Genomic DNA, 13,485 nt, shown 5'->3' with positions numbered 1-13,485 from the left:
TATGGGCTTGTGATAAACTTGTTGCTACCCAATTGCTAAAAGATGACTCATTAAAAAGCTAATCGCAGTTAAACCAGTGTCAGCTTTTTGAGCCTCATGAACCCCAAGTTATATTTATTGAGTCTGACATGTACTTACGCTTGCTTTACCTTTCAATTATTTGGAAAAATCTCGGATTGGTACCAGAGTGCTAGAGTTTGGAGAAATTAGGCTTGTGATCAACCAGGCAGTTTGTCCCTGTGGATTTGGAGTCTTCGCTTGAAGATTGGATTTGTCTTTCCGCTATCTATACTCTGAGGTTACATTCTGTACACTAATACGTTATGTATTTAAGCATTGTCTATTGATATTACCCTTATTTGTAGCTATATGTGGGATTTGACTTCTTGGGCTCATATATGGTGTGTATCTGGTTTTGTTCTTAAAACCAGGTGCTACAAAATTCATGGGCACGAGGCTCTGATACCAATTGAAAGAATCAAGATGCCCAAGAGGGAGGGTGAATTGGGCTAATTCTAAAATTCTTTGCAATAATTAAACCCTATACTTAGTCCACTTCACCCCTTGTGCCTAGAATATGATTCTATTGATCTACCACACAAAAGTTTAGTACCTTAAGTTCCAATCCTACTCTAGCATGGCAATTCTAAGAATGTAAAGACAAGAAATGAATTGGTCAAATGTAAATGCTTAAAGTAAAGAGAGGAGAAGGAACGCGGTAATGTTTTGCCAAGGTATCGGAGAGTCATCACTCTCCACTAGTCCTCATTGGAGCACCCACACAAGGGTGTAGCTCCCCCTTGATCTGCGCAAGGATCAAGTGCTCTCTACGGGCTGATTCTTCGACACTCTGTCGCGGTGAATCGCCCACAACCACTCACAACTTGAGTTGGGTCATCCATAAGCTCTGTGGGATGATCACCAAACTCTTGATCACCACCAAGCCGTCTAGGTGATGGCGATCACCAAAAGTAACAAGCACGAACTCTCACTTGACCACAACAAGCCTAATGAAAAGGGTGGATGCACACTTGCTACTCTCCTTGCATAAATGAGGCCTTAATCTTAGATTCTCAAATCTCAATCACCTCACTAGGCTCTTCTCTCCTTAGCACTCTCAAGGGTGTTTCTCAGCTGAACAAATGGGCAAGAGACCTCTCTTGGATGAATAGAGGAAGTATTTATACCCCCTCATTAAAAACAAACCGTTAGGAGGTTGAGTCAGCACTCTACGGGGTGACCGGATGCTCTAGTCAAGGTGATCGGATGCTCTAGTCAGTTATCCCCACCATAGAGCCATTATGTTGTGATCAAACTCTAACCTGTGTCCGGTCAGCACTGATCGGACGCGTCTGGTCATAAAAACTACTCTCTGGAACCTTATTGATGTTGACCAGACGCTGGCACCCAGAGTCCGGTCACTTCGCTGTTCAACGTCCGGTCAGTAATCGTCTCCTGACCAGCGTCCGGTCAGTACTGATCGGACGTGTCCGATCAGGAAACTCCCTCTCTGGAACCTCTCTGGAGTTGACCGGACTCTGGCACCCAGCGTCTGGTCACTTTTCACTCAGCATCCGGTCGCAACCAGACGGCTTCGGTTGATCAAATAAACTGACCGGACTCATCCTTCAGCGTCCGGTCACAACTAGACCAGCGTCCGGTTAGTCATTTGACCCTCCATTCACTTTCAACTCGAAATTATATGTGAATGAAGTTTACTACAATTGATCTTAGGGCTACTCCTGAGCTACCTAGTGCTAGATTTAACAAGTGTGTACCACACCTAACCCACTAGACTCACCTAGGTCAAGCTACTAGTCCATACCCCCCTTAATAGTATGGCCAAAGGAAAAACAAAGTCCTAAACTACTCTAAGTGTCTCTTCAACACCAAACGACACTTAGAACTAGTCCATCCTTAACCTTGTCGTCCATCCTTTGAAAACCAAAACGATTTCCATCATAGGGGCATGCCAACCATGATTGCCCAATCAATTGCCATTACCATAACATAACTTAATTGCCTCTACAAAACACACGTTAGTCATAGTAATCTCATATTGTCATTAATCACCAAAACCCAACTAGGGGCCTAGATGCTTTCAGCATCCTCACTAGTATGGCATGGAGACTTTTATTTCCAGATGGCGACATCAAGACTGAGATGGTGTCGCCGCCATGGAATGATTTTCTACGGTCTCTTCTCCGTTTTATCGTGGTTAGATCTAGCCACGATGAAGGACTAGGGAGATTAAGTTACAGATCGGTCTTTAGAAAGAAGAAGAATGAAGACACCAGAAAAAAGAAGTTTCTCAACTCTGCTTATATGAATGTTGGTCGTCGTTCGTTGGGCATCTGTTCTTAGACCTTTTGCCGAGTATTTGCCTGTGTGGCTATCCACAAAGGTTTGGTTTCGAGATCTGGAGCTATTCACAATGTGGGTATAATTTAGATGAAAATCAGTTTCTATATATTTGAGTATTCTAGAGTGCTTGTAACGTGATGTACCAAGCTATTATATAATATAATTCTTCTTTCGCCACAAAAAAAAGACAATTGAGCAATTATTTTTTCCTAGAAATTAGCATATATCTTTTTTAGTTCAATCATTTGAATAATTTAATCAATTAGTCACACCTATAATTAACGCCATTTTTCTTAAATTAATTAATCATTGTGGGTGGACTTTTTTTGTAGTTCTAAGGTACTGTTTGGTTTGGAGCCTGCACTAGGACAAGGTGGGATATCCCACTTCATCCCGGTGTTTGTTTTTGGGACACAGGGGATCGGTCGGTCCCCAAATGAGAATATACCTCAAAGATGCTGTCCTCCCTAGCCCCATGAAATGTGAGGTATCGCTTCATCCCCTCGTGACATCGTTGTTCTCTGTTTTCTCTTCTTCCTTCATCATGCAGGCTCCTGTCGGTCTCGCCCTAACGTCATGATGCCATCGCCTTTGCGGTGGGCCTTCCCACGTCAGGTCGCACCTCCGGCGGGGAGTGGCCCTCCCACAGCACCACCGGTAGGGCCATGCTGCTGCACCGGGCAGGTTGTCACCCGTAGGGTAGCCGCGCACCACCGGGGAGACCGCGCCATTAGGCTGGCCGTGTGCCACCACTAAGCTGGCCATGCTATTTTAATGTGCTCAGGTTTGGGAAGATGATGGGAGAAGAGTGAAAAGGAGAATGACATGTTGACCTTGACTTAACGGCCGATCGCTAATAGATACATAACGGTTTCCATTCCATATCCTTCTTTGTTCCTTGAACCAAACAAAAAATAGAGATAATCCGATACCTACAACTAAACAACAAAACAATAAATTGGGACTGTCCCAACCCAAAAAAACTAGAAGAGAACCATCCCATCCTCTATATTCCAGAACCAAATACAACCTAAGAATAAAAAGGTCATAGATGCACAATTTATCAAGACTGAATTCACAATATCGGTTTGCTGTTGATAGATTTATTAATGCCGCGAAGAGGCATGTGTGTAGAGAGAAGATGAAGCTCATATCCTATCCATGCATAGATTGTGAAAATATTGTTATATTTGCTAACACAGAATAGATCATTTCACAAAAGGGTTACATGATTTGGACCAAACACGAAGATGATAGTTTCACGCCTTATGCAATTGGCAACCCATACAACACGGCTACAGCACAGGGACCAAATCTAGCTGCCGACGGACAACACCATTGTCTACAAAACAAATCATGTTTATGCCGGATGCCACTGATGATTTCTTTGACGACGAAGATAGTGATGATGAGGACAGTTACCATGTCGACAATCTATGGTTTAATTTCAGAGATTTTTATATGGGAGTGAGAAATTGGACTTTGATGGAATAATTGGGGATGGGTCTTTATTTCCAGAGGCTTTTGCAGAAACAGAAGTGCTTGTTGCCTGTGAAAATAAATCGGTTTGTATCAAAAATATATTTTCTAGAAGTACATATTTATACATTTTAATTTGATATGAGCCAAGCAACCTTACATATATAAAAAGCTAAGGTATCTCACTAAAATATCCCATGCCCCCACCTTGTCGGCCAAATTACCCCACCAGTGATTCTTCCATGCCGTTATCAAGTCAAGATGAGTGAAAAGACTCGAGAAAGGAAAAGCGTTGCAAGTTTTTCAATGTAGCTATGATTCGTTATTATGTGCCATGCTGAGGTCAAATAAGGAGTATCAACTTCCTTATAAAAAAAAAGAAGAGGAGTATAACTTTTTGGGGACATGCCATCGAAGTGCGTAGAACAGTAGAAGCTCAGCGTCGGATGTGGATCCAAAACGTATGATTACATTTCTTCATTTTTTTTCTTGTTTTGAGAAAAGATTTCCCGCTTTTGGCCTTATTTGAATGCGCATGTATTCATCTCATTCCACATATGTTGAAGTGGATTGAAGTGAAATTTAACTAAATTCCATTCCATTCCAATCCAATATACTACATGGATTAAAGTGAGTACACATGCATCCAAATAAAACCTTATGGATAATAACACAGTGGTTCAAACAGGATTGAACCCTATTCTTGGCACGCCTGCTTGTCCCCCACTTTATAGGTCTACATGAAAAATAACTAGTGAGGATGTGGAATCCTGGATCCATCCAAGCCGTGCCAGGACAATTGATCACAACCGATCATGGGCGAGGCAGGAGCACAGAGCAGGCAGACGCCACTGCCACTTATCACAAGTAATAAGAGCATCAATGCTATCCAAATCAGACTCACTAGTTGTTAGTCTGGGTAGCCAACTATTTTAATACTACTCTTTTTTTTTCTTGCAACACTACCTAATACAGACCTCTCAAATCCATCATAGTAGTGAATGATATGTAAGACCCACATGTCATCCTATTTGTTCCCTTGCCGTCATTGAAAAACTCGGCCTTCGTCGGAGGTAGGGAGGGGGCGCACTGCCCACTAGACCGGTGGGGAAGGGCCGCAGGCTGCAGCCACGGACGAGGTGCAACTAGGAGGCATGCGACCGAGGAAGATGCCGCCGGGAAGGAGACGTGCGCGCCGATGAGAAGAGGCCGGGGAGGAGGCGACCGCTGGTGTGGAAATGCCTTCCAGTTTGGTATTTCTATAGAGTTATCAACTGGTTCTAGAAATCGAATTCTAGAGGGTCTCCGTAGAACCATTTTATGGTAGTTATTATTAAGCACGGTAAGATAAAAATGAGGTGTCTCTAAAAATTATTTCTGTAATAATGTATTGTGCTTTTGCTACTTACTCTATAAAATACTTGTCTTAAAATTTCTAGCTGTACAGAAATACAGATTGATGCACTAATTATTATAAACTAGCATGGGCTAGCTCCCAATGCTCTTGCACCCTTTCCTTCTTCAAGAATTAAATACAAAAAAGCGTTGTAGATATGCCAAAGACAAGCATAATGTGTGTTAACCTATTTATTTTTCTTATTACTACCTTCATCCTGAAAAGGACGCAATTAAAATTGTCTGTAGTCAAAATATCTATAGTTTAACCAAATTTATGGAAAAAATATCAATATTTATTTGGTTTCACAAATACTGATACTATTTTGTTATCACAAACATTCATACCTTTTTGTTGTCACAAATATTGATCCCTTTTTTTTGTTATCACCAAATAATTGTATTATGAAAATATATTGCGTAATAAATCTAATGATACTTATTTGGTATCACAAATATTGTTATTCTGTTGTTTAAACTTGATCAAACATAAAACAGTTCGACTGAATACTATATTGAAATTGCATCCTTTTTTCCTTCCTCGAAGAGGAGGGAGTATGTTTTTATATAAAAGCACACCTGATCTAAAGTTGGATGCAACATGCCATAGTAAAGGGTTAACCACAGTATGCAAAGTAATGTGAGACCAAAGCCCAGCATTCTCGTGTGCCTAAAAACAAACACATATGCAGCCTATTGGCAGACTATGATGCAAACATGTAACCAGTAACCCCCATATCATTACACAACGTATCAAAGTTGTAACAACAAAATGACAGCAGTAGCAATTCACCTCAATCAAACATAGAAAAACGACGATGATTTACTAAAAAGCAAACATAGTACTTTCGCCTTCCTATATTATATATATGCAGAAAACACATTCTTTTGCCGCCCAGTCAGTGTCAACTTAACAACAGAAACGCCCAGAAATTAGTAGCAAACTGGAAGTCGGCAAAAGGCACAGCAGGCTTTCGGTACAAAGGGGGAGACATCCCTTTCTTGCAGACCAAAAGGCCACCCAACCTCATCACAAGTCCACATCACATCTACCAAACATGAACAAGTCCACATCACCGCACTATACATGAACGGACATAGAGCAATCCTGGAGATACATACACAGCTGCACGTACGGGTGCTGATTAAGTTGTCGGTGTAGTGTTGCGATCGAACAGAAGTACAGTGAGGAAGCAAGAAAATACCGTGTATGTTATGCAAACCGGACATGAAGAAAGCAAAAGAAATGTTAGATGCCATCATCTGGTGTTGCTTTCCGCATGATTTTGCGGGCAAAACCTCGACCAGGTCAGCTGGTTTGTTCATGTTTGTTTCTTAGATCAATCATTACGGATGTTTGCAGAACATGGCACAAAGAGAATCCATAAGTGGTGAAGTGGTGATGACTTCCATTGACATTGGCAGAGAAATTCCTCGATTTCAATCAGCGAGAGGCGACTCGTGTCCATGAAACCATGACCAACTCTGCTTCATGTTATAATTGAAGATAACACTTTCAAGCATCACGGAAGATAAGATTGGGGAAGTGTCATCCAACAGTATATATGTTTAAATAAAAGAAGCAGAAGTAGTTCATTGCCTTTATTTTGTCTAACTGTATATTTGAGAGGCAATGCATGGACAGGCAACCTTTCAGTACTCGGATTCCTTGTGTACCAAAATTTGAATGAGGCAGATTGCAATTGTTAGTGATCATACAAGATTTACCCTGTTATTTGCTGATGAAAGGCAGAACCTGTTATTTGACCATACCTGGGAATTCGTCAGAACACATATTCCTTTTTCTTTTCAGATTCTTTCATGTTGATCTAAAAAAGGTATTGTTTGTTAACTTGAGCGTCTGATATCAACATGTCACTTCTCTGGCATAGTACCTTATACGAAATTGATCAATCAGTAAATGGATCTGCTCAGCAGCATCTTCTACCTTAAAAATTCAAGAGAACATTACTATCTGGATTTTTTCAGATTATAAGAGCTGACAAAAATCTTCTTCCAAGGTCTCTTGATTGAGAAGGAAGAGGGTTTTTCGAAAGAAAAAAAAAAGAGAAGGAAGAGGGCAATTTACTAATTTATTTATTTTCCCCTCTCCCAGAGCCTGAAGCTGAAAGAATGCTGATCTCTTTTGCCGCGGATGCCTATGCCTCGCCTAGCTGCCGTTATGGTGATGTGCGCGTAGCGAGCGCCACCACCACCTAGAATATATAGAGCTTGTCGCATTCTCCTTCATGAACTCGACCACGCTGGCAAAGCCAAATTCCTATTGGACGCGCGTGTGCCGGTACAGTTACCGACGCACGGCGTCTTCCTCGTAGGGATGAAAACGGATCGGATACGGACGGATATCACCGATATTATATTTGTTTTCATATTTCTGTCCGGATTCGGATTCGAATATGGATAGTGTCAACTATGTCGGATAGGATACGATTGGATATCGACATCATAAATATGTGATTTGAGTATTCGGATACGGATACGGTATCGGATGTTGGATATCCGGACTCGGATACGGACAGATCTCAACCCCTCTAAATGGATTCGGTTTCGAATATGGTCGGAAAATATCTGTACCATTTTCATCTCTACTTCCTCGTGAAGCCCCTTGGTTAGCGGAGGGCGACGGGTGTGCGGGGCAGGTGGCGGAGCGGCATGACGACGTCCTCGCAACTAGCCGTGGGCGACGACGGGGCAGACGGCCTAGGGTTTGAGATTGTGGAAATATCCAACATCATCCGGCTCTAGAGGGATGACCTAGGGGCCGAGTGGTGACGGGTTGCCGGCGGCAAGCAAGGAGCGAGCGCAGAGGACATCTAGTTGGGCAGAGTCAGGGGCGAAGGCGAGGAGTCGAGGTGTCCGATTGGGATTAGTGAAGAGGCGGGGAAGTGCTGCCACCGGCCCGGGCGGTGCTCAAGGCAGCGGAGGGAGGAGATAGAAGGGTGCAGACAGAGGAGGAAGATGACTGTGCGTTAGTAACCTTCCTTACGCACGCGCTGTGTAAGAGACTCGCGGGCAAAGTCAAGGACCTTGGTCTTGCCACGGGGTGGACATCCCCCTCGTTGGCAAAGGGATCCATGAATTCATGCAGGATTCGGTTCACCGACAAAGCTATATTATAGTTAGATTGTGTTCTCAAATATATGAAAACCGAACTGAATATATAACTTAAATTTCACCATGTATACATCGTCATGCTACGATACTTCGGTTACCTCATAATAAGAACTAAGACCTCAGATAAACATAGGCCATTACATTTTACAAGGCATAACCAAATTTGGATCAGTAATGAGAAAAAAAAAACAAAAAATTTGAAAGGAAAGAACTAGTACCTACTCTCAAGCGATCGAATCTTCTATCCTATTTTTGGTGATATACCTGACCACTAGAGTGCTCGAACCATAGATTTTCTTTAAGGATATCAAGTGTTGCCTCCATTACTCCTTACATTATGTCACATACTCACGGTACATTTTACCTCTTATGCTTACAAAACCAACTCACACTTAGTCACGACAAGGTTCCAAAAAAAAAATTTTGGGCAATGTTCACGCGATATGCAAACAAGTTTTTTTTTTTTTTTTTTTTTTTTTTGGCAATTTTCATGATAAGGCTAAGTCATTTTTTGTATCTCCAAAGTGCACACACCTCAGGCTATGCCCCTTGTACAGGCTAAGTCAATTTTCACACTAGAAGCATGCAATTCTTTTGCCATTCTCTTCCACACGAGAAAAGCATGAGGCTTTTCTTATCTTTTAAAAAAAATAGAAAATAATTCCAAGGGACTTGGGCCGCAACCCGGAAGTGAGCAGCCTCGGGAAAAGGAATAATGCCAATCCCTGGCCATGGGCCATGGCCGAATCACGGACTGACCATTCGTTTTTTATCCTTGATGAGGCAAGCGCAACGGATTGGGCCGCAAGCGATCTGGGATTAGATTGAAATGCCATGCAAAACAGAGAGGGGAAAAAAAAGGAGCACCAACAGCAAGAAATGGTTGATCATGATGCCTCGTTACACTGTCAGCACAATGTTGCAATATGAAAAACAAAACTGAATAAGCAACCATTTCCTAGCACACCACGCACAAGGGGCATGAAGCCATGAACAAAAGAGCTGTTTGTTTCTTCCTCTGTTTGCTTCACATCATTTCAACGGTATCTCCACACCAGAAGTCTTTGTAATATTTGTTAACACTATTGTCTTATTTGGTCAGCAGGGTTACTCTGCCCACAATGAGCATACCAATCATTACCATTCCTAGTGTTTCTGGGCACAGCTATAATCTCAAGTGGTGAGGTGGCAATACCTTTTCCTCGCTTTGCTGGTGGCAAAGAAATTCTTATCCTTTAGTTGAATGTCAGGTCACCGGTGTTCCAAGCTAGCAATACACCATGCAGCCTATCATTGAAGACGATCTAACCTGTTAATTGTGAAGTAAATGTCGTCATATTTAAATTTATTAACAGAGATGACATTGTTCTAAAATTTGAAGGAACCTATTTTCATCTCCATATGGTATATGCAACGTAACAAAAGGTGATAGGCGCTCTCTAGGTGGTGATCCTCTGCCCAGAGCTTAGGCGAGCCTAGGCGTTTTATCCCCATGCATATTTACCTCTAAATATCTAAAATAAAACAAGAAACAGGAGACAAATGGGCCAAGAATTATATAGAAAGGCCCTTGAAAACAGCCCAAGCTCAGGTCTGAACAGCAAACCTTATCCCTAACATCCCTTTCCACCTTATCCATTCGCCAAAGTTCCCGTGCGGCCATGATTCACAACTGCCACGTTGCCTGCTGCCGCAGTCCGCGTCTCTACTGCCCGCCACTCACAGTTCCTGCCTCCGCGCTGCCTGCCGCCCCGGTCCCTGCCTCCTTCGCACTGCCCATTCGTCCCCAGTATCTCTCTCCCAGTCTCCTTTGTCCTCTAGCCGCACGCCGCCGCCACCACCCGCATGCGCCCGCCGTCAACTCCGCCTGCCGTTCCTCCTCCCCCACCGGCCAACCTCCGCCCAACATCCCTTCCTCCCCCACCGCCGCCCAATGTCCACGTTGCCCCCGCGTGTCCCTGCCTTATGTGGATCTGCGCGCCTTCGGCTGCTGGAACCGCCTAGGGTACCGCCTACCCCCTAGGCTAGGGTACCCACTGCCCAGCACAGAGGCATGCCCAAGCGAGCGTGGAAGAGTGCCTTGTTGAACGTTGGGTATATGAAATAAAAAAAAAGGGGTACCCAATGCAGAGAGCTCCCGCTATGTGCGGGGTCTGGGGAAGGGTGTCAGTGGAAAGCCTTACCCTCGCCTGTGCAATGCGAGGAGACCGCGACTCGAACCTAGGACCTTCCAGTCACAGGCGGTAAGACTCTACCGCTTGCACCAGGCCCGCCCGTCTAGGTATATGAAATCAAAACCTCTATGTAAATAAGCTTACCAGCTTGCTCCTAGTAGAAAAAAGTAAAGAAATAGCAACCTACTATATGAACATGAAACTGAAACAATTCCATGAAAAATAGCATGACCAAAGACTGATAATGAATTCATAAAATGTTGAGACAAGCTACATACAAATATATTAAACTAAATACTAAAATATCAATGCATATACATATATAAACTAGAAAAGGTATAGTTTTTTTGAAACTTAGAAAAGGTATAGTTGGAATCCACAAGAATTAACTAACACTTCTGACTAAAGAAAGTTCTTTTATAAATTGGACAAGAACATAGAGATTACTGCAAAGAAAAATTGATATAAATGACCGCATGTATGCATTGTCATTACATGGTTTCGCACACAAGATAATATAAAGTTTATTTTAGTAACCATCTGCTTATATGTTATTAAAAACAAAGCAAACAACTACGAACCACTACATGAATTACTTAAGTACTAAAATCTCACTGAACCAGACTGGCAAAGTTAGAGATCATACAAAACATACCTGTAATAGCAGACAAAAGGACAGCTTGAAGTTAAGATTGTGATGAAGGGTCCAATATATGCCCCATGAAGATTACTGAGCCAGACACCTCTTCTTTAATGACAAAGAAGAAAGGGTGGTCGGCAACAAAGTGCTCTCCTGGTGAGGGCTTTCCTATGCCCATTGTAACAGAAGTTTCTTCAATCCCTTTATCATTAACCTCCAAAATTGCTGTATGAAGTATATCAGATAGATACAATGGACTTCTGGGTTCATCTTCCTTGACCATATCAGTGAAATCTGCATCATGGAGGAAGGGTAATTCAAGGCCCATTTCTTTGAGAAACTCCTTCATATCGACCTGGAACGATACTGTGAACTTGGGAACCCTGATATCCACATGTCGCTTCTCAGTTGGCAAATGTTGTTCTAAGAATGATGGTTCCGCAAAAATTTTCTTAGTTAATTCAAACAAGCCATCATGAGCATCAGGTAGGAAGATGTACATGGAAAACTTCCGTTCATTCTTTCCTTGATGATAAGGAAGCTTAATCACTTTAAATCCATCATGAACTGAAAAAGGTCGAGTTCTATCATATTCTACAAAAGGGACCTCAACACAAGTTCCATCCAGACAGCAGAATTTTTGCACTGCAGTACTCCTAATATCAGTCCGATTAAGCCATCTTCCCCTAAAATACAGTGCACTGCCAATAACAAGTCCTGTATTCTGGTCAATGAATCCATCCGGAAGGAGCGAGGTAACAGTACCTTTTGTGGATTCTTTGACCCACATGTTAATTTGCTTAGCAGCATCTTCGGGCTTTAAAAATCAATAAAACAGAAATCATGTGAATTTCATTGTTAAGAATTTCAAAAGAAAAATCATAGAAACAACAATATACATCACATGGTTGCAGATTGCTACTAAAAAAATAGAACAGTTCAAGTGGCATTTCTTTAAAGATACACCATAGTATTATTTTTTACAGCAACAAAGGTAGATAATGGGCATATTTGTCACCACAAGCTCTCCAATGAACATTACATTTCTATCAGATCAAGGAGATGAACAGAAAAGGGTGCACAAGCAGACATCAGCAGTAGAAACAACATTAGACCAATTGAAACTACTGGGGTCAGTCCAGTCAAATACCATCTATAAAAGAAACTTAGGGAGGAACTGCAATAACATTAAACAACAATTAAGATGTTCTGCTACAGTGACCCCTGGAACAAGCATATCATCGAGCACCTAATAAGCATGTCGTACAAGCGGGAATGGCACAATATTTCACACCTTGTTCATGAAGTCAGCCGTCCTCGCCGTGGAGCTGTACACACTACGGGCGGCCTCCACGAACCCCGGCAATAGGCTCGTCGAGGTGTCGGCCCATATTCCTCCTGCGAAGGCCAGCCGCGGCCCGCCGGACGTGGACCGGTCCTTGAGCACCCGCTTGACCACGCGCGACGCCACGTTGGCCGCGTCAGCCGCGGCGCCCCTGCCCCCGCCGCCGCCGCCCAGCACCTGGAGGACCTGCCTCCGCGTGTCGCCGCGCGCGCCGACGGCGGCCAGGGCGAGGGAGGCGTGGACCGCGACGGGGGACACGGCCGCGTTCCCGGTCGCCGAGGCGGCGAGGACGCGTCCCGCGAGCGGCAGGCAGAAGGCGCGCTGCGCGGCCGCGAGCGCCTCCCCCCACGGCCGCGTCGGCATAATCGGCGGCGGCGCATTACGAGCGTCTTTGGGAGAGCGCGCTGCCGCGGAGGACGCGGAGGAGAAGGCACGGGGCCTGGTGCCTACGGGAAAGGGGAAGAGCTGGGCGGCTCCCGGTCGCCGCGGATGGAGAGCTCGCCGGAGTGAGGAGGCCTGCATTTTGCCTAGTGAAATGTTGTTACCTAGGGTTCTTGAGGTTTTTCCTGCGTTATATGGTGAGAAGTGGGCTTAATGGAAATTGGGCCCTATTGGGCCTATGTGAGATGTTTTCAAAAATAATTGCAATTTATTTTTGTCAGATATACAAATTTCGTAAAACGGTGTTTAGACTCTGGAGGGGCAGTTGGATTTTGGTTCCACTCTAGAGACGGTTCAATAGCTGCCTTCTAGATTTACAAATATGTTTGAGCCGCGTCTATAAATGTTTCTCATAGTAGTATCCTAGCATAAGAACTTAAGTCAGTTTGGATAAGATTTAGTCAAATCTTAAAATCACAAACATTATATAACTATTACATTATTTAGTTTCGAAACATACATGTTAGTTAGCCTTGTTTGGTATAACTCTGTTTTACTTCAACTCCATGAGA

At 43.4% G+C, this 13,485-nt stretch overlaps 1 protein-coding gene across 4 annotated transcripts; it reads right to left on the bottom strand.

Moving 5' to 3' along the window:
- Window positions 1-7,022: 7,022 nt before the first annotated feature.
- On the bottom strand, window positions 7,023-13,054 carry LOC136481866 (probable non-inhibitory serpin-Z9). Of its 4 annotated transcripts, none has more exons than XR_010764885.1 (4): window positions 12,482-13,054; window positions 11,203-12,004; window positions 9,569-9,682; window positions 7,023-7,133 (listed from the first exon to the last, which is right to left on the bottom strand). XR_010764885.1 is itself a non-coding variant. In XM_066479143.1 (3 exons), the coding sequence occupies exons 1-2, from the start codon at window positions 13,052-13,054 to the stop codon at window positions 11,234-11,236; spliced, it is 1,344 nt and encodes a 447-aa protein (XP_066335240.1). In that variant the 3' UTR covers window positions 9,247-9,682; window positions 11,203-11,233. The 4 variants fall into 4 exon arrangements, 2 of the variants coding, with proteins under 2 accessions (XP_066335240.1, XP_066335241.1); XR_010764884.1 differs by lacking the exon at window positions 7,023-7,133 and adding an exon at window positions 9,247-9,485; XM_066479143.1 differs by lacking the exon at window positions 7,023-7,133 and having other exon boundaries at window positions 9,247-9,682.
- Window positions 13,055-13,485: the final 431 nt, after the last annotated feature.

The sequence above is a fragment of the Miscanthus floridulus genome, chromosome 9 (assembly GCF_019320115.1).
Source record: "Miscanthus floridulus cultivar M001 chromosome 9, ASM1932011v1, whole genome shotgun sequence".
NCBI lineage: Eukaryota > Viridiplantae > Streptophyta > Magnoliopsida > Poales > Poaceae > Miscanthus > Miscanthus floridulus.
Note: the sequence above shows the minus strand (reverse complement) of the source record. Positions and strands in the feature narration are given on the sequence as shown.